Here is a 22,072-nt window from a genome sequence, read left to right on the forward strand (position 1 = left end):
TAGTTCCTGGCATTATGAGAAAAGAACCTTGAAGATACATCATGCCAAAAGAAAATAAACAAGGCAAGAGACAAGGAAACTAAGTGAATATACTAGAGAACTCAAAGAATTCTATTATTTCAAAGTGAAGAAAATGTTGCAAGTTGTGTAATGGCCACAATATAACTTTTGCATGTTTGTACACCCAAGAAACAGAGCATACCATCCACAGAAAACTATCCATGGTCAACCACTTACCCTGAGGTGCAACTCATTACTTCCATCCATATTAATGTGTGTGCAGCCAACTGACAATGCAGAGTGCTGTGTAAAAGCTTAATGTTCAGGTGTTACACCATCAACGTCAACGTTAACCCAAAGAACACATACTCATTAACGGGAGGTTAGGCCCCTAATATACACAGAACATACTTCTCCAAATGAAGCTTAAAAAAAAATTCAGGAGTGTGCACATTACTGTTTCCAGTTATAGGCTTTATGGACGCCCCATATTTGCCCCTTCGCATCAAGCAGTTAAGCATACCTCCAACCTTGATTTTGGGATGCTCTTGCCATTTAACTGTTGTGGCCCAGTGACTGTGCCATGAAGAAATATGTTCAAACTCCACTAATGTCTCTTTCTAAAAATAGTGAATATCAGCATCACCTTTCCCAGTAAAAGTACAAACATGGTTTATTGTCAGTAGTCATGTTCTGTATTCTTGTAATTTAATCAGTGGATCTCAGCTCGCCCACCTACAGTAATAAGCCATTGACCCTATGGTTTGTGACTGGATCAATTCACTGCTTAAGTTTTGGACACCTGGAGGCCTCGTGCATTAACAGGAACAAATTCTTTAAACTTACTTTAGACATGCTCAATTTATCCTCTCGTGTGTTGATTATATTAGCAGACTGCTTTCCTTAGAAAACCTTGTCCAGCTGCCTGCAGCAATGAGCAACAGAAGGTTAAGTATCTGGGTCCAGCAGACATTTTTAAACTGCTTGCCTGGGTATTTGAGGGTCTTCAGGTGCCTTCTACAGTTCAGTTTGGGTAATCTGGCTCATCTCTATTTTCATCTGTAGAAATCCTAGCTGAATGTGGCTTGGCAAGTGGCAGCATAGACACTGCTGCCCACTGTGCCTCCACTGCTTAGGCTGTTGGCTGGACATTTCAGTGGTTTCATACTGCTGTCTCTCTGGACATAAAAATGTTCCAGTCTCCAGCGTTCCCAGCTTTTCCGAAACTCTGTCTGAACCTTACACGAGCAAAGGAGGAAACAAAGGCATTTAATACAGAAAGAATCAAGTCTTGAAATAATCCCATTTTGGGACAGGAAAAAAAATTAACATATCACATTATTGAAGGACATTGGCAAGGTTTTAAAGCTCCCTTATTATTGCTTCAAATGGTCTCCCTAATTACCTTATTGGTCCATCACACCATTATTTCATAAGTAAAATAATGACAGCACTTACTCTTATCTCTATAAATAAACCTGTTTATGCTATGCAGCGGGCACCAGCAAACCTAGTCTATATTACCTTGCTCCAAGCAGTGCTCATCTGCAGTTCTGAAACTGTTCTAAACATGGTCTGGCCCTGTCTGCACCTGCAGTTAGTTTTTAGCTCCAGTTCAGCAGCAACTGTTGCACATACCCATTGTCAGCAATGAATACATTTTCCTAACGCAAACACAGCCAAAGTGTCCAAGATCTTGTCTACCCTTACAGTGCCGCTGTAACGCTTAGTGAAGACGCTACCTTGGTGTAGGTACTCCACCTCCCTGAGAGGCAGTAGCTATGTTGACGAGAGAAGCCCACTGACACAGTACTGTTTACAGGGGGAGTTTGGTCGGTATAAGGGGTGTGGATTTTCCACACCTCATAGCAATGTAGTTATACTGACATAAATCCGTATTGTAGACCAGGAGCTAACTTTCCTTCCATGTTTTAAACTGAAAACACCTAAAGATCGGAGATTACATTCATCCCCGTGTAATTCCATTGATTTAAGTGGTATTACATCTTGGATGAATTTGGCCCTTTGGATTTTCAAGATGTTCATTCCACAAGGCAAAGAAATAGCAACTATTTACTTCAGCAAACAGCAGGCTCAAGAATTGCATCAGTAAAGGATAAATCCAATAGAAACCCTCATCTAAGTTTTGAGCTCCCAATAGGTTCCTGACAATAATAGTGAGTTAAAGAAAAATGTCAGTGATGAAAGATACCTTGACAGTGTTCTTCCAAACAGCATTCACCAGATATTGAAGGACATTACACAGTGTCTTTGATTATGCAGTGCAGTTAAGCATAAGAATCTATGTGCATAAAATAAACCATTGTGCTTAGTACCTTCACACATCAGTTAATTGTCATATCTTAAATTGAAGCATGGGACCAGAATATGGCACATCCAGATGTGGAAGCTTAGCATGCATGAAACTCGCCATCCCATGTCTGCTGTAATGGACTAATTTTGACTAGTGTGTCTGAGTGAGTCATGTTGTCCTCTAGTTCCTGGGCCACAGAGAGGATAAGAAACCTATTAGAGGGGTTAGTTAAAAGAGTTGTTCTCTGAGCTACCAACTACGCCTTAACTGAGTTTTTGGAACCAAAAGGCAATGGTTCTGGTTCCAAGTTCCTCAAAATAAAGCAGAGATACTGTTTAAGGCAAACTGATGGGGTCAGCTATAATCTCTTTCAAAGACATCAAACAAATAAATTTCCAGCACTGAGTTCTACCAGGTCCACAAGGTTTCTTATGTATTATTATATAATAATATATAACAAATGGAAGAAAGGGGAAGTTGATAGTAATGAATAATAAATCAGAAGCTAGGAATTGTAGAAAATCAATAAGAGAAGCAAAGGGACACCAGGAGACATCTATGGCCAGCATTCTTAACAATATCCTTCTTATTGTCCTTAAATATAATAGGAACAAAAAGAACCCTAACAATGATATTAGTCCATTACTAGATGAAAATGATAAAATTATCAATAATGATGCAGAAAAGGCAGAAGTGTTCAATAAATATTTGAGGGGGGAAAACAATGTGATCATATCATATAACACTGTTTCAATTTCACTAGTAGCTCAGGAGGATGTTAAACAGCAACTACAAAGTTAGATATTTCAAAATCAGCAGATCTGGATAACTTGCATCCAAGAGTTTTAAAAGAGCTGCCCAAGGAGCTTGCTGGACCATTAATGCTGATTTTCAATAAGTAATTTCAATAAGAAGACTGGAAGAAAGCTCATGTTGTGCCCATATTTAAAAAGGGTAAACAGGATGTTCCAGATAATTATAGGCCTGTCAGTCTGACATTGATCCTGAGGAAGATAATGGGGCCGCTGATATGAGACTCAATGAATAAAAAATTAAAGGACAGTAATACAATAATATCTTTTTTGATTGGATTACAGGTATGCTTGATAAAAGTAACAGTGCCAGTGTAATCTATCAAGACTTCTGCAAGGTGTTTGACTTGGTGCTACAAGACATTTTGATTAAAAAACTAGAACGATATAAAATTAACGAGCTTCATATTAAATGGATTAAAAACTGGCTAACTGATAAGTTTCAAAATGTCACTGTAAATGGTGAATGACCATTGAATAGTTGTATTTCTACGGGATCCTGCAGGGATTGGTTCTTGGCCCTACACTATTTAACATTTTTCTCAATAATGTTGAAGAAAACAAAAATCATCACTGCTAAAGTCTGCAGATGACAGAAAAATTGGGAGAGCCACAAATAATAAAGAGGACAGGTCACTGATGAAGAGCAATCTGGATTGCTTAGTAAGCTGGGTGCAAGCAAATAGTGTGCGTTTTAATGTGTTTAAATGTAAAACTACACATCTAGGAACAAAGAATGTAGATTATACTTACAGGATGGGAGACACTATCCTGGGAAGCAGTGACTCTGAAAAAGATTTGCGGGTCATGGTGGATAATCAGCTGACCATGAGCTCCCCAGTGTGACACTGTGGTCAAATGGGCTAATGTGATTCTTGAATGCATAAACAGGAATCTCAAGTAGGTGTAGACAGATTATTTTACCTCTGTATTTGGCACTGGTGCAACTACTGCTGGAATACCGTGTCCAGTTCTGGTGTCCACAATTTCAAGAAAGATATTGATAAATTCCGAGAAGAGCCACAAGAATGATTAAAGTATTAGAAAATGTGCTCCACAGTTATAGATTCAAGGAGCTCAATCTATGTAGCTTAACAAAGAGAAGGTTTAGGGGTGATTTGATTACAGTCTTTAAGTAACTACGTGGGAAACAAATATTTAACAATGGGCTCTTCAATCGAGCAGAGAAAGGTACAACACAATCCAATGGCTGTCAGTTGAAGCTAGACAAATTCAGATTGGAAATAAGGCATACATCTTTAACAGTGACAGAAATTAACCACTGGAACAATTTACCAATGGTCATGGTGGATTCACCATCACTGACAATTTTTAAATCAAGGCTGGATGTTTTTCTAAAAGATCAGCTCTGGGAATTGTTTTAGGGGAAGTTCTATAGCCTGTGTTATACAGGAGTTCAGACTAGATGAACCTATGAAAAGGTTGCATCAAAGAAACTTGCAGGACTCTGCCCACAACTATCCCTGAATTATGTAGCCTGAAACATTTCCCATAGTCTGTGTGATGAGAAATCACCCTCTAATTTCCTCCAGTGGGTCATTATTGTATGCAGGAACCCTAGAACAAACCTAAACTGATAGAATTAATAGTTCACGACCATTTTTGATTTCTTTTTTCTGCAGTGGATGCTGATATGGCAAGCTGGACCTGGTCTGGTATCTCTCTTACCTCATTGTTGATAAAGCAGTAGAGAATCGCCACCATAAGTCCCTGAAATCCAACAAGACAATAGAACAACAGTCAGAAAAACTGCCCACAGAAATGCTCCAAGTTTTGCTAGTCAAACCTGCAGGGGGAGGAGAATCTCATTCCAACATGGAACGCTCCATAGATAGAGGAAGAAACAGAAAAGTGGATGAGAGTTTATTCCTCTCTACTGAGAAAAATCTTGATGACATAACCCCAAACAGCTCTCACAGGACAAGCATGTTTTAAGTTCCTCCAACCCTTGCTCCTTAAAACTCTCCCCTTTCCCTGACCGTGGCCTATAATACTCCATATATCAGCAATTCATGGGGACATTGAAATGCAGGTTGTAGGTGGCTGTGGGAAGTTCAGAAGAATAATGGCCACCCACCACAAATGGGGAGATTCCTATAAAGTGGTCACATGTGAAACAACAGCTGAAAAAGAATCTTTACAGAATCCCCCACATCCTTTCTATCCATATTCCTTAACTACCTCTCCACATGCACAGTTACAGTCCAAGAGATGTGCCTTTCAAGGGCCAGATTTCCAAAAAGGTATTGTAGCAGCCATATAATTTGCCCTGGGTGACACCATTACAGTTTCCCAGGAGACCATAGGAAATTTTTGTTTTTAGGTTTTGCATATAAAACAGAAATTAACATGTGGATGCAAGGGTCAGATCACTGCTGGAGATCTAGGAAGCACTAAAAAAGAGTGTGTGTGGATGCCAGGCCCGGGACTCTGGCCACCTGATTTTAGCACTTTGGCTACCCTACTTCTCCTAGGTTCATAATCGTCTAACATCTGGAGCTGAATTAGGAGAGAAATTTAGGGTAACCGCCATGAAAGACAAACTAGTCTCCAGCAGCATTTAACAAACAAACTGGGTTGAATGTGTGTTTCCTGGGTGTTACCTGGAAGGAGTTGAAGGAGAGTTCACAAAAGAGCTTCACAAAGCGTAGCATTCCTCTGGCATGCTCATCAGTAACAAAGGCAAAGATGACCTCATGGGTCCCCAGCAGCGGGATCAGAGTCAATGTAGACTTGGCCAATCTAAAGTAATAAAGAAAGGGAAGTCATAGCAGGCAGTATAGCGGCTACTGATTTAGCATAGAAATCTGGAAGTTAGGTCTCCTTAGTTCTGTTTCTGACTTGCTGAGTCATCAGGTGACCTCAAGCAAGTTATTTTACCACAATGTGCCTGAGTTTTCCCATGTGCCGAGGGGAAAATGTTTCCAGGTGACAATATGGGGTTGTGAGGATTAATTCAATAATGTTTCTAAAGCACATTCAGATTGTTGGCTCAAAGGCACTATGGGCATGAAGAATGCTATAAATTACTGTATAAAGAGGAGTGCTGACATTGGATTATTTAGAATTCCTTAGCACTTACATAGCACATGACATCTTCAAAGCACTATAGCTAACATTAACTGCAAGTCACTGAGCTTTGTAAAATGAGAGACGTGAACTTAAAATAAAAGGGAATGATTGCTGACACTTACAAGGCAAGCTCCAAAGACCAGGGACCTCACTAGTGAGGGAAAAATCTAAGTAAAACATCTCCCAGTGCAAGGGCAATGAGCAGAGATATGAATACACAGGAGGAGAAGAATGCTTCCAAAACCAATGGTTCTTAACACTGATGAGGGGAGTAAGGCACTGAGCAACACAAAACTGGTAATGAAATATGCCAGATCCCTAAGATGGGAATTCCTAGGCTGCCTGGGGCCAGAGAACCAGCTCACATGTTATCAGCATCTCATGAGGAGTTGTCATCTGCAGACAAGATGCAAGTTGTTCCTCGAGGAAATGGGAAGTAGAGGCTTCAATGGAGTCTCAGGGCTCTCAAAGTCTACTGAAGGCAGACTCTCAATTAGTTTGGCACCCAGGATGCTGTGTTTCAAAATGATATGTAAGCAGAGAGATGGAGAACCAAAGCAGCTATTTACATCAGTGTGCACTTACAGGCAAGTGGGAGATGTAGGAGCACCAATGGACCTAGGCAGAGGATTCCATGAAGTGGCTGAGAGGGTGGTTTAAAAAGGAAATCTCCTAGCAGCCACACTTGCCTTGCAATTAGGGCTCTGCACTGCCACCTACAGAAGCCAGGGTCAGCCTCTTGCCTCCTTATATGGCAGAGACTCAACTTGCTCTGGGACACCCATGAGGGAAAGGGAGAGGCGCCTCATGTGGCTGTGCAGCAACCCCTCTGGTTGGCATATCAACAGTGCTAATAGGTTCAGAAGGGAGTCCCAACATGGTTCTATTCAGCTAGGAAGTCTTGCAAAAGTGAGAGAAACACCCTTGCGGGGAATAAATGGCCTGTTTCCCAAGATTCTCCCAAGATTCCCAAATTCTCTGGGGTAGGCAAGAAGTTTCCCAACAACTTCAGCCCCTCCACAAAGGAAAAGGGATTTGCTGCCATCAAGATCTCCATGAACAAGAGGGGTGGCAGGGAGGAGAAAAGAGAAAGTACTGAGAGAGACAAGGAGAAACCACCCTGCCTGACACCAGCACAGATAGGCCCAATTGCTTTCCAAATACTCTTGAATCTAATCCAGTGCATTTCTAGGGCACCTAGCCTTGGTGTATTTAACTACCAAATAACAGCTATAAAGAGCACAGCAAAAGTGCAAGACCTTTCAAACTGCATCAATGCCTTTCACTCCCTCCCCACCTCCTCAGGAAACATCAGAAAGGAGAAGTTACCACTAACTTCTTGGAAAGGAGTGAAGAGGAATCCCTGGCCTCCAGTTTTGTTTTCATCATGGGAGCCAGTCTGATCTTTCTAGGCTCTTGGAGTGAAAATGGAACTTTTCAGGGCTCCCACCTAACAACTGTCAATGCCCCTTCAAACTGCAAGGATAGGCTACAGGACTTCAGTATTCCTGGGTGAAGAGGAGGAGCTCTTTTGCTAGGCAAGTCTTCTCCTGTTAGAGTGAAACTCTGCTTATAGTGAAGCTTTTTGGGGTGTGTTGCCACAAAACCAAACATCACTCAGAGAGGGCCCCACTGTATCAAAGTTCAGGATCCGTAAACTTCCCTATCATGAGGGTCACAGAGGTTGTGATAGCGAGAGATAATGTGGACCCACATCCATCTTCTCTCTCTTAACCCTCCAAAATGAGTCCCTTCTTCCAAGCTGAGCACCAAATACCCATTAGACAGCCATGATTTCACGTGCAAAGACAGGCTGGCAGCACAGAAGGAGATTAACGATTGCTATGGTGAACTGTTATAACAGAGAGAACAAAATGTGATTAGAAAGGGCAAGGTCTTTAATGTTCTCTTGGTCCTAGACTTAGCCACTCATCATATCAATGTTTAGAGAGTCCTCTCTAAGTGGAGTTGAGGGTTTTACTATTAAGGTGTCTGTGACATATCAGGGCAAATCCAGACTAGTGGGGGGCTGGGCCCTTGTTTTGGGCCCTTGAATAGAGCGTCATGATGCTGCATCAAGACATCATACTGTTCCACCAAAACATGACAACAGTGGGTCACAAGGTATTGTGATGACCCAAGCTGTCATGCACCAATGCAGTATCATGATATGCACATCATTAGGTGGGACAAGTTTGTGTGCCTCCCAAGATTAATCTGGGGGAAGGATCTTAAAGCCCCAAAGACACAGAAACCAAGGGCTGAAGAATATGCCCATGAATGTTGGTGGTGTAAACAGCTGTCCAGGTGAGCCACAAACAGTCCACATGTAAAGAAGTCTGCAAGGTAAAAATTAAACTCACGCAGTAAGCCTCACATACTGTACTAGACAAAAAGTCACATAAATATGCTCAGAAAACTGAGGACACATAGGTCATGATAAGAGGGCACAGTAACTAGTGGAGAGGGAAAGTAAGAGAAGTGATGGAAACAAGGACAACTGTGTTTTTCTCTATGTTTCTTAAAAATAATTGCCAAATGGATTTTTTTTTCAGTGCTCATGGTAGGTTCTAGATTGACAGCCGCAGAAGACTAAGTCCTCCGTTTAATCCATACAGCAGGTACAACAAAGGCATTGATAGGGAAGGCTTACCACAAGCTCTGTACCCACCTGTAGGCTTCATCTGTGGTCAGTTGATCTGGACTATCATAGTTACGTGCAATGCCTTCTACATGCCACCCAGTGCCTGAAATCTATAACCTCCTATGGCACTCCACTCCCGCTTGTCTCTCCCTTTTCAAAAAGCACAGCAAGTGCTAGCTCACCAAATAACTTACCTGCATTTTGTGTCAGTTTTGCACATCAGATTTGCTTGCAGCTTGGAAATGATGATGCATATAACTCTGATAAAGATCAGGAAATTCACCTGGAGAAAAGAAAGAAGTAGCTGACATTGTTATCAGGAAATATATGTGTAAGACAAGACATATGAATGAACATACGCAGTGTTAAGGTGTCTATAGACAGGGTCCTGTGTATTCCACGATTCTGCAGCTGCAGAATTTGCTACGGAATTCAGCTCTTGCCACAGAACCATGCTCCAGAATCTGTTTCTAGCTTTTACAATTGGATAGTTCACCTTTAATACGTAAGCTGAGCATAAATCAAAGAAGTGATGTCTGCCTGAGTCTGCAGACAGCTGAAATCAGGAGTTCTAAGTGGTATAAACTCTCTTATTCATTCCAATTCGTGCCCTGTGATCTCCACAATTCTGATTGAGGAATCTGGCATTTTTCTAAAATACAATGGAATTTGTCATTTTGCTTCAGCCAAGTGGTCTGGCACTGTGTTTTCAGCCAGAAACAGAATTGGTTTCACATGATCATGTTTCTGAACTGAAATGAGGACCAGGAACTCCTCAGTTTTCCTATAGGACAGTGGCCAGTGGGCATCACCCATACATCTTTCATACTGACTCTCACATTTTGTCTCTACAATTAACCCATCCCACCATGCAGTCTCTCATCTTTGGCTCCCAAACCCTCCTTATAGTTTCCTCCCCATTATTACATGTGAAGAGAAGAGCTGCTGCATAGTAGCTTTGTTAGCAAAAGCGTATCCTCCAGCATTGAATGCTCCGGTCTCTCCATTTGTCTTATTACATGTATACTGGATCCCTGTATCTGCTCCTGGTCACTCACCCCAATGGCGATTAGAATGGGCAGTCTGATGATCAGCCAGTAATTCATGTTTTGGTTTCTGGTCCAGCAACTGGGGAGGCAGCAGGGAGGTTAAACACAAAACAAAAAGCTAAGAATATGCATGAAGTCTCTTCTCTCTCATCACATGTCTCAGCAATGCAGATGATGAGAACTAGATACCAGAAAGGCACATCATGATGACATGGAAACAGATGCAGCTATTTGTGGTTCTTAGAAACATCTGAATGCCTCACGCTACATTACAGCACTCAGCTAGATGCTGTTAGCCTGTCTCTCTTGCACTCTGATGACTAATCCTCCTACTTAATTTTCTATCTTTGTGAAGATTTACAGCATTGAATCCATGGTCCAAATGTGTCATCTGGCTGAGCAGGAATTTGTTAAAAATCAAATATTTTGCTGCATGGTAACTACCCTCATCTTTCCATTCAACACTTTTCTTTAAAAAAATTAAATCTTAAAAGTGTCAAAGTAAAGTCTTCTTGTTACTTGGCTGTTTATGAATATCCTATACAACAGTGTATCTCCAACAGGGGTCCGCGGGTCCCACTGATCAACTCCTCTCCCTCCCTCAGCTCCTTTCTCCTCCTCCTTCGTCTATCTCCCAGAGGCTACTGAAGCCAAATGGAGATTTTAGGCGCTAAAAGTCCAACGGTGCAGCAGGGCTAAGGCAGGGCTCCTCATGGCTCCCAGAAGTGGCTGGCGCATCTCTGCAGCTCCGGGGAGGGAAGTGCCAGGAGTGGGGTAGAGGGTCTCTGGCACCCCAAGCTCCAGCTCCACAGCTCCTATTGGCTGGGAACTGCAGCCAAAGGGAGCTGCAAGGGCGGTGCCTGCAGGCAGGAGCAGTGAGCGGAGACCCCGACTTCCCCTCCTAGGAGCCGCTGCCAGGTAGATGTGCCGGTCACTTTCAGGAGCCGCCCGAGGTAAGCGCCGCCTGGCTGGAGCCCACTCCCCAACCCCCTGCCCCAACCCAAACTCCTTCCTGCATCCAAACTCCCTCCCAGAGCCCACACCCCCTCCCGTGCCTGCACACCCTTCTGCACCCCAACCCCCTGCCCCACCCTAGTGAAAGTGAGTGAGGGTGGGGGAGAATAAGCAATGGAGGGAGGGGGGATGGAGTGAGCAGGGGGTGTGAAGAGGTGGGGTGGCGGTGGATCCTGTGGAAGGGATGGAGTGGGGGCAGGGCCTGGGGCTGAGGGGGGGCAGGGCTTGTGGGGGGTCTCTGAAAAAAAATAAATAAAAAAGTGGGTGCTTGGGTTGCTAAAATGTTTGAGAACTGCTGCTATAGAAGGGAACTGTGTTTCATTGGTCAGATTTCCAGTCTCTCTCTCACTACCCCCAGTGTTAAGATTAAGCATCTATATTTAAAAAGCACCTGTCTACTCACTACAACCTGGGCTATTTAATGGAGAGCAGGACAAAGGGCATATCCAGTTCTTTCAATATATATGTTGGTTTCAGTCCCAAAGAAATTTTCAAGAGAAAGTTATGAGCAAGTAGCATGCAGGATTCCTAACATTTTCATAAACTGGAGTTCATAATTTTATTAATCTATCAAACCAATCAACATTATTAAAAGGCACCAATTCTTATCAAACCCAACAGATTAAAACAAGGTGTTTCTACACCACACTGTTTCTGATATATGACAAGCCATAAAGAGAGTAAAAAAAATTTCCCAATAGATTTTACACTTGACTTCTTTTCAAGTCTCATCTGCCAAAAACTATAGTAATCTATTCACCCTGCATTAGCCACTTCATTTATCCCTGGCACAAGAATATGCCAATTACATTTTGGATGGTATTAGTGGGGGCAAGAAAAGGAGACATGTAATGGGAAAGCTAGCTTCAACTTTAACCCTGGAGATCCTAGCAAACCATAAGATATGCAGTTGCACCTAGATGTCACAGTGATGGAGACATTAAAATACCACATAGAAAAGTGAAGCAGCTAAGCTTGTAGCATCACAAATGTCTGTATCTGGCAGATCTCTGCTGTTTTTCAACTATATTTCATTTTGGTGCACACAACAAATATATTTTTTCAGCCTCTCGGTTCTACCACCAGACCCTGTTCTACAGTACTTTAGCCACTGATGAATAGCAAGTGTGTATTTTGAGAATAGTCAGTGCAGCTTAACTGGAACTAGGTTAACAGGAGAACCACTTCATTGGCATGTGTGAGCGGGAACCAACTTCACGTAGCCTTTAAAATTAATTTTATGTGGATACTTCTGAGACATGCTGGATAACAGGCATGGCTGGAAGCAGAGTTTTAATTTCTCTTGATTAGCTGCAGTAGAAACAGAATTTTTAAGGTTCCTAGTAGTGACAAAGACTGAGATATGGTTCTTTATATTAACTGCTACATTTATACGTACATTAAATTGTTTTCCACAGCACAGATCAGCTTTAACTATTTTTAAATTTATACAGATTTATGCAATTAAAATGCCATTACAATGCAATTAGCGTACCAGCACAATTAAAGTGTCCAGAAAATAAAACTGACATCTGTATGTGATTCCTTGTCTATTTGTACTTTCTGGAGATGTTACAGTAATAGAAACATCAACATCTATCGTGACTTCGATCTATTCACTGGCAACTGAGTATGCTCACAGCCTCTCAGGCCATGTTTAGCAACTCACAGCATTTGGTCCCTAGTGGGGAAGTGATCCAACTAACCGAATACCACTGCAAAAACTCTGCTTGTGTCTCTCAAGTTTGTATTCCTTTAAAAAAAAAAAATCTTCAGTGCACTTCTGTCTTGGTTTGGTGCAACTGAACAGTCTGATTTTTAAAAAAGCTGCAACCCAGTCCCTGCATTTTGCATCCGCAATTAACTGATGGTGCAGATGTGGGAGTATGGGATGAATGTAAGGACTAGATTTGTGGGTGCACTCCTATAATTAAGAAACATAACCTGTGTTCACTTCCACCCACATAAAACTGGACCCACAAAAACAGAGATAGATTTTAAAAAACAGGGGAGCTGAAAATGTCTTCTTTTAATAGATCAGTTATTTTTAATGAATGGCAGTTTTTAGGGGAACTTCACAGTTGTAGCCATAATTGTGGCAATGCTAGTCAGGCGGGAAGGAGACAGTTTGCAAGTAGATCTGTCCTTGCAGGCTACAATCCTTTATTCTGAGTGGTTACATTCTCAGGATTGCCTAGAATATTGAGCCATTGTAGCCCTGACCTTATTTATTTCTAGTTATGCCTCATAACTGGGGAGATAGTTGAGTCACAAATGAAATTTACAGCCTTCTGCACATCCACAGTGGCAGCACTATGGCAAATGGCATGAAAGATATCCCTAGACGCACTAACAAATGCCATCTTGCGGCCTGAGGCACAGAAATCTTGCCCTTCAGAGAGGAAACTGCACACGGTGATTTATTACAGTATTTTACAAATATTTATACAAGATTTAGAAAACCTAATAAGATGCAAAATTGCCCCTTTTAGGGTCTGCTGAAGGCAGCCAGCAACAGTTTTCTTTAATAGAAATCATAAGTCAGCTCTGAGTATTGCATAATGCAGAAAGCTGAGGGAGAGCACTTTGAATACATTTTCCACACCAATAGAAAGTTAGGCTGTTCAAGCTCTTTAAAGCTACAGATCTGCCCAGAGGGTTCAGGGAGCCTGGGGCAAAGCAATTTCAGGGGCCCCTTCCATAAAAAAAAAGTTGCAATACTATAAAATACTATATTCTCATGGGGGCCCCTGCGGGGCCCAGGGCAAATTGCCCCACTCCCCCATCCTCCTCCCCCGGGCGGCCTTGTAAAGTTATACTAATCATTTGGATAAAACTTGCAACAGATCATTCTTATTACAGAATACAGTTGAGCCAGACCTGGACAGAACAGTCAGAAAACCCTAGGATTATTTTAGCCTGGAAATGAGAAGAGTTAGAGGTGACTTGAGCAAACCATTTTGTAATATGAAAGACAAATAAAAACTGATTCTTGATATCCCATCCCTTGAATACTCGGTCAAGTGGAGAGTCGATACAATGTTGGGCCCAACTACAGTGAATTTTCACACTGTATTGGTACCTGCCTAGGAAAGGACTGTGTTTAAACAAGGTTTTCTAGGAAGGTGCAGCGGGGAAGGTACACTGAGTGGCAACAGGGCCCAAAAGGTGGTAGGCAGAATTAAAAATAAATAGTGTATAACTGTTTATCAGCGCAAAGGACATTGGCCATGCATCAAATTATTTCCATGCTCCCAGCCAGTCCCTATTAGAGCAAAGCTGCTACTAGCCTGTTGCTAGAAATAAACTTTGGTAAAATTAAATGATGTCACTGATTTTTCAAATCAGCAGCTATGGTGAAAGTTAACAGAAAACAAGTATTTCAAGTTCTACAGCATTTCCTTATGCAATGTAGTCAACCTGTGCAATTCTCTGCAATGCAAGGGCAGCCAGACAGACAACATGGCTGTATTTTATAATGGACTGAATAATGGAAGCTAAGACAAGAATGGATAATCAGATCTCTGCTGCAGGGCATAAGCTGATCACTACAGGGGTCAGGAAGGAATAACACAGAGAAGAACTTTGTGGGAGGTTTTGGCCTTCCTCTGAAGCATCCTGGAGAGGCTATTGCCAGAGGCAGACTATCAAAGATAGTCTGATTAGGTATGACGACCTCTACAATGGATATTGTACCTGCTGAAAAACAGATACAAATGTACCTCTCTTTGACCTGCAGAGGAATAGACAGACATATGGAAAATTCTGACCAGGAATGAGCTTGTGTGTCTTTCAGAAATGTTATGCAAGGGCTTCATACACAACATAAGCAACTACATGGGATTTCAGCACATCAGCCATTGCCAAAACAATCAAATCAAACCAAAAATGACCCCCCCAACACAAAACACTCCACAAATGAAATATCAGCTAGATATTAGAATTGAACCAACCCCTCATCTTCATAAAGGTACTTGACAATTCCCCAGGGGATAACAAACAGCATTGGTACACCTGAGAAGAGAGGAGACAAGATAGATACTGACAATCAGAAACAAGGAAAAGCAGGAAGGACTAAAACCTCATATGACTAAGAGCAACATAATTAGCCAGTGACAGGTTTGCAGCACCTATCCAGTGTACCTATCCATCACTGTTCCAGGTCAGCAATGCTGCTAAGTTACCATCATGCAGCTATTTAGTGGTTTATATAAAATGAGTTAGGGGGATCAGTCTAGTTCCGACTGGACAGGTGTTTGTGTGACAAAAACCACCTCCAAAATTGGCACTAATTGGAGCTCCTGTTGGCAGCTTTCATTGAATAGGCCCCGGAGACCAAATTCGGGAGCTCCAACTAAGTCAGAGTGAATACAGAGTGGGAGGTGTTTTCTGGGGGAAGCTTGCAGTGCTGTTATACAGACTCAAGGCCATCAATCCCACGCCTTTCACTTGCATTACATTTACTCACATTTAAATATACACTTAAAAAGTGCATCTGTCAACTGATAGTGCTGGAAATGTCCAGAAACAATGCAAAGGGGGAAAATGTTTCATCAGACAAAGAGGGATGAAACACTGTCCCAAGAATGAACAAGGTGTCACATTTCCATAATTTCTCTGTGAATCTGTCCCTCCTTGCACACCCTTTCAGGTTCTTTACCCATATTAGTGCCAAGTAAGGCGGTGTATAATCCATGGAGTGTATTTAAAGGTGGTGGTGGGGAAGAGTAAAAACAGTGTTATGATTCGCAGTGGTCTGGAAATCTCAAAACAGTATCTGCAATGTGAATTATGCTGCAATAACTTTCAGTTGTGTTGTACTGTATTCTTTCCCAGCCACCAGGAGAGCGGAGTGTTACAAAGATACAAAGGGTCAGTTACCCTCCCTTGTCAGTAAGGACGGAATGAGAAGTAACAAGCAGCAGCAGCAGCAGCAAGGAAACTTTCTGAAGCTTTCTATAACTAGAGTAATCATAAGGACAATGGAGTGAGCCAGCCAGGGGGAGGTTGCCGAATCACCATCACTGGAGGTATTCAATCCTGAGATTGTGCGGGCATCTGTAAGGATGGGCTAGTGAGAACGGTCTATGTGGCCCCCCAGTTTGGACTGCAGAGCACCTCTTAGACGACGGGGGGTGAATTACAGAGTGCACTAAAATGCTGCCCTGTAACTTCCCCTTATGGACGCTGTGGGCACAAACTCAAGGTACCTGGTTTGCATTAACATAGTCGTTGTCAAACAGGACTGCATTAATGTAAGTTAGGTACCTGTTATTTTGCACCCACAGCATTCATATAGGGAAGTTACAATGACGCACGCTAGGATGCGATGCAATTAACACCCCCACTGTCCGAACTGCAGGGCCAGGTAGACAAGCCCCCAGTTGTGCTAGGATACCTAGGAAGTGGCTTACGCGACCCACTGCAGATCACTTTCAATCCCAAATGAGTCTTTGATGCATGGAAGCTATTAAATTAGTCTTTGAATTTTTCCCTTCTTGACTTTACAGAGAATTAAGGCTGGATTAAAAGTCACCCTAATATGAAATTTACAAGATGAAACATGAACACTCTGAGAGAACAAGATATATTTCAGTAAAGGAACAGATGTTTAGAGTGATAAGTGCTATGATTTGTGGAGATCTCCATAGCCTGGATACATCAGAAATCTCTCCATATTTAATTGCATTACTTGATTTTTTTATTTGGTGAGATTCAAATTATTAGTGATATATTTTAAAAGGGCCAAGCAGGACAAAGCCTGTCATGACTGAACCACTTCAGTATTCTGATTAGAAAGTACTCAATTAATTAAAGGTAACATGGTGATTGGCATCTCCTCCTCCTCCTTCCAGTTGCTATCCAGTGCTGCTACATCAGTCATGTCCCATGTCACTGCACTTTAATCCAAGGCCCTGAGATTTGACAGTATTGTGGAAATTTATGAGTTTTAACTGATATTGTCTGTACTGCTTGGATATACATATGCAGCACTGACCAAACTTCAAAAGTTCTGTTCCAGGAGGTGCTGGCTCAGTATATAATCTAGGACAGACTCTCGGTGTAACAGGGCTATGAGGGATAGAGTCTCTTATTGTTCTAATGTCCTGGTCAGGGTATGTCCCCACGATATTACTTAATCCACATAAATCCGGTTTACAATGGACTGTTTAATCTGAAGCAGTGTTTCTCTTGTGATTTATAGCACAGAAAAACAGTAATGTCTCCAGCATCTCCTAAATGAATTCGTTTTCAAAGATCACAAAGGCTTTGCCTGGAGAAGAGTTTGTGATCCTGGTCTTGATTGCTAATTATCTTGAGTTAATTTACATGATTGTGACTGTTAGTCTAGACACGCCCCAAGCATGTGTGGTTTGCTCAAGGACTCAGTCTAGGGTAACTTTTGTTTAATGTACCAAGAGTGCATGTTCATAGGAGGGAAACCTTAACTTCACATGATTTAGAAACAAACCCACAATGTATTTTGGTGTACGTATAGTGGTTTGGCTAGACTATGAAACGATGTCAAAGTGAGTTCATGGCTTGGCAATGTATTAGCAAAGGGAACACAGCTTTTTCTCCCTCTCCTTTTCCTCAGTATGTTCATTGGAATCAGAGATCTAGAAGTTGCAGATCTTTAATTCTAGCCACACATTTCTAAGATTACATGCATCATAGTACACCATGGAAGTAAGTCAACGTTTACCAACTATCTATTCTCAGTTCAGAGGAAAAAGTATGGTATCTCTAATGTTATGACTTTTTAAGTGGCAGCCACAGGATAAGATGACTGCAAATTATATTAAAAAGGAGATAACAAGATCAATGGTATCTTTTATTAGATTCATAGTTACACTTTACATCTGCATTGCTACAGACCCAAAAGTTTTTCTCCAAAAATAGACCTCATAATTTGAATCACATTTGACACAGTTAATTTTTCTTTCTGAACTGTTTCCATCAATTTGGTGCTCATGAAACTGAGGGTTTTATAACACTGGGTTGAGTATTATTTATTTATATTACCATATAGCCTAGGAACCCCAGTAATGAAGCAGGTGCCATTGTGCTAAGCGCTGTAAGCTAGGAAAACTTCTTACACACAGTTCCACCAATGCACTTTCAGCCTGACATTCCCACCCACCCCAGCTATTCTATGCCTGGGCTCCACATGCAGTTCTGCCATCGTACCTTATCCCTGGCCAAGGCAGGCTTTTCAGTGTAGCCGTGCCCTTAATCTACAATAAAGGCCCTTCTGATATAAAAAGTTTGCAATTACTCTGTGTAGAGGGAAAAAAAGTGGCTGAGAGTTTCAAAGTCAACCAGGGGATTTAGAGAGAGACAACTGCAGTGTGTCTAAAGCCACTAATCTGTTTGGAAAGTTTGAAGCAACAAGAGTAATGGTCTAAAATGCAGCAGCTTGCAACTGCAGGGCTTGAGGCCACTAGCGTAGAATGCTGCAGTATTTTTAATAAGGCTCTTGATATCCCTGGTTTTAACAAAGTCTTTTACTTGAAGAAGCAAGTTTAAAAGGAAATAGCTAATGGAATAAACATATCTAATTGCTACACTGAGTCTAAATAAGACTTTCTTTCAAAGTGTTCTTCCTGGATCTCTTCCAAACCCATCTTTCTTGCAATCTGGCTTTAGACGCTGATAGCTTCCTTCCTGCAGTTCTTTCTTCCTTGGAGTAGGTTTCTGTTGTCAACTTTTCTGAATGGCAGCTTCTCTGCTGTGAGCACAGCTGGGTGTAAAATCGCTGCAGGAGCTCAGAGAATCTCTTTGGCTTTTTATTAATATATTCCTGTTAGTCTTTAGTCCTGCTAATTGCCTCATTATGTCATTCTCCCTGCACATAGCAATTGTGGGATGTTGCTCGGGCATCATCATTTTCCTCCTCTTCTGAATGTAAAATGTTCCCTGTTCCAGTAACTGCTGGTGGGCGTATGGATGGGTTGAAGTGTAATCTGCTGTTCTCATAGACTATTTTATACAGTGCTGATGTAGTTAGTCGGGGTGACTTGGGTTCAGTGTCTGCTCTCTCAGACTTGGATTACAAGAACAAGTCTTGCTGCCCTGAATGCTGTAACTAGGAATAATCTATGTACTTTAAGAAACAAAAAACAAACAAAAAATACCAATGTGTCACCATCACCTTAACCACTTTACATTTGGTGTTCCTTTCCCCCTGCATTCCATGTTTGTTTTGTCTCTGGTGGAGCAAGAGCGCTTTGGGGCTCTTATGTCTGTGGAGCATTCAGCTCATTGTGGGCGGCATCAGAAATAAATAGCAACAACATTCTCTTTTCCACTGCAAATGAGCCTGTTGCTTCTGAGCCAATATTCTGCTTAGCTACAGCTGTGCTGCCTTCTAGACTGAAGGGAGTAACTCATCTACCTGCCTCGTCATTTGCCCATTATGGCCCATAAGAGAGTTCTTTTGTTGTTGCTACTGCGTCTGTTCTGGATACAGTGTAATTTTTCTAGCAGCTTTGCACATGGTAGTGACAAGGGGAAGATGTGGGCTTTGGTTTACCTAGCATGCACAGTACATTACATGCATGCATGTGTGAAATCACAAAATGTTTTGCACAATTCAAACTGTAAGCCCATTGGGGTCAGGACTGTCTTTTTGTTCTGAGTTTGTACAGCACCTAGCACAATGGGGTTCTGGTCCATGACTAGAGCTCCTTGGTGCTAAGGTAATATAAACAATAATAATTGATGGAAACAAGCAAAAATATAACACTGCCTTCTCCACGTATTTCACTTTTCCCACTATTTTCTACAAGGATGTAGCCATAAATAAATAAATAAATAAAATGGAGATTCCTGACAAAAAAATCCAGTGATTCTTGTGAAATCTTGTGAATATAAAAGTGATGTTCACATAAATGACTCCTGATTTGTGAAATGGGGTGAAAATTTGCCTTGCATTATTTTACTTACATCATTCAGGAAAGGTTTTACATTTTTTCCAGTTTTGCTATATGGGTATTTGTTTTATAATAATAAACTGAATAGAATTTTTAAAAATCAATTACTTATTTCAACAGCCAAAGAAAAATAAACTCAAATCTGCATTGATGTGACTGGAGCACACTGTAATAAATAATAATAGTAACAATAACAACCATCAATTATTAACCTTTTGCTAACATGCACTTGGAAAATTCTTTTAAAATATTTTGTAATTTAGCATTTTACAGCCTGTTATTTATTAACCTTGCCAAGAGGCACAACAGAGAAACACCCCACTGAGATTGTTTTTTTTCACCCCATTTGGAAAGCATTTTCACCCCCTACATTTTGAACAGAAACTGAACAAACATGGTAGTTTTATTTTAACCACCACCTCTTTGTATTATCACCCAGAAATTGCATGGGTTTCAAATCATCATCACTGACTCATGTCAGTACATCTCTGGGAACAATGTGCATTTGTTAGCTGCTGCTGTCCAGCTTATGACAAATTTTAACAAAGCTCTGCATTTAGGCCTAAAATCTGGGCCAGATCCACTACAACAATTTACACTAGCTGAGGATCAGGCCCCTAAAGTGCCAGTCAAATTTATCTAGGGTGTAAATTCCTTTATCTTCATATACATGAGGGTGAATTTGGCCCAGCCTATTTAGCTCTTATTTGTTCTGTGACTTCATGCACAGCACTTGCCAAGCACAAGAACTACAGCAGAGCAAATAGTGCAAAAAAGAGTATTTGCAAACATTCAGGGGCACAAAACCAGTGAGCTGGATTCAGTGGTTGCTCATAAACTCTCCAATGGTTCTGTTCATGTGGATGTCTGGGAGAAGCTCACACACAGAAAAATTAGTGTTATCCAACCAGGAAGCAGAAACAATACCGCGAGACTTCTGTGACTAATCACGTGGCTCAATTATAATTACAACTAAAAAAAGGGAGAAGTAGTTAATAAACAAATTTTCACAACAAACCAAAATTTGATGTAAAAACATTCATCTAACAATGGCGAGTGGTGAAAAAATTAGTGGAGGTCAAGAAATTATTCAACCAGCTCTGGTAAAAAACAGCAGGTGCTTGTTTTTTGGTTCAGCTTTAATCAGGTGTGATTTATCATATGCAATGTGTACTGTACTGCTAGATAATGGCAACCTTTGAGATCCTTGTCCTCAAGGCCTTTGCATGTCCATGACCCATGTCCATAACTTCCCATTGTTTGATGGATGACATGAGGCACTAGCAACTGAACACACATCACTTCTATTTTTTTTGTTTTTAATCCACTAGTTCCTCTCTGTTGCTAGGGTGATCTTTTAACAACTGATAAACTATGTCAAGCTACAGGACTCTTTCACCTAGAACAGGAACATCTTGTCTCATTGGAGCAAACATGAACATTACATTGAGAAAACTCAGTCTACTCAGAAGATCTTCTGAGCATTCATGGCATAAAGAGATCTGAACCAGGGTTACATATTCATGAAGAAAGAATAATGCACAAGGCAGAGAGACAGGAAGAAAATCTATTCTTGCTTCATTTTGCCAGTAGTTACATTCACAATCATTAAGCCTGACATAGGAACGAGTTATGAACACTTCTGAGGGCACTTTCCAGGATAGGAGCAGTAGAGGCTGCTATATTTGAGAATGAAGGTGCATTGGCAATGCTTTGTACAAGTACCCAGGGTTGGAATAGTAAGGGACTCTGCAGGTTAGGAGTCAACAGTGCTGGCAGGAAGTGTGGATGATGCCTAGACATTGAATGCCAAACTCTGGCACTGCCAGTCATTTTCACAAAATCAAAAATTAAATAAATTGACAGTAGTAAAACTTGAAAGATGAGGGAGAACAAACAGGACTGTGTCATTTTTCTTCATCATTTTCATCTTTTGTTCTTGCCAGAGGCTGAAATGCAAGCAGACTTTTTTCAGTCAAAATACTCTCCCTTCCACACACACCCCGCCCCACTATTTCTTATACAGATTTTTGGCATTTTTGAAGAATATAATTTTGTTTTTATTTCTGTTCTGTTTTGCTTCCTGGTGAGTTGGATGCCTTATAAGTTTTATAAGGGGCAGGACTGCTCATAGGATATGAGCTATGTATGATTTTAATAATGATTACACAGCATGTAGGTTCTGTTGCTATGCACGCTATATAAGATGG

The 22,072-nt window shown here is 41.3% G+C and overlaps 1 protein-coding gene across 1 annotated transcript in view; it reads right to left on the reverse strand.

Moving 5' to 3' along the window:
• Nucleotides 1-679: 679 nt before the first annotated feature.
• GLP1R (glucagon like peptide 1 receptor) overlaps nucleotides 680-22,072 on the reverse strand; it is a 98,523-nt gene continuing 77,130 nt past the window's right edge. The window contains exons 8-13 of the mRNA XM_050951584.1: nucleotides 14,880-14,940; nucleotides 9,922-9,991; nucleotides 9,058-9,146; nucleotides 5,751-5,889; nucleotides 4,816-4,857; nucleotides 680-1,238 (exon numbers count right to left, since the gene is read on the reverse strand). Of these exons, the coding sequence (XP_050807541.1) occupies nucleotides 1,071-1,238; nucleotides 4,816-4,857; nucleotides 5,751-5,889; nucleotides 9,058-9,146; nucleotides 9,922-9,991; nucleotides 14,880-14,940 (569 nt within the window). The 3' untranslated portion in view covers nucleotides 680-1,070. The remainder of the gene's footprint in view (nucleotides 1,239-4,815; nucleotides 4,858-5,750; nucleotides 5,890-9,057; nucleotides 9,147-9,921; nucleotides 9,992-14,879; nucleotides 14,941-22,072) is intronic.

Source organism: Gopherus flavomarginatus, chromosome 4 (genome assembly GCF_025201925.1).
Source record: "Gopherus flavomarginatus isolate rGopFla2 chromosome 4, rGopFla2.mat.asm, whole genome shotgun sequence".
Classification (NCBI taxonomy): Eukaryota; Metazoa; Chordata; order Testudines; family Testudinidae; genus Gopherus; species Gopherus flavomarginatus.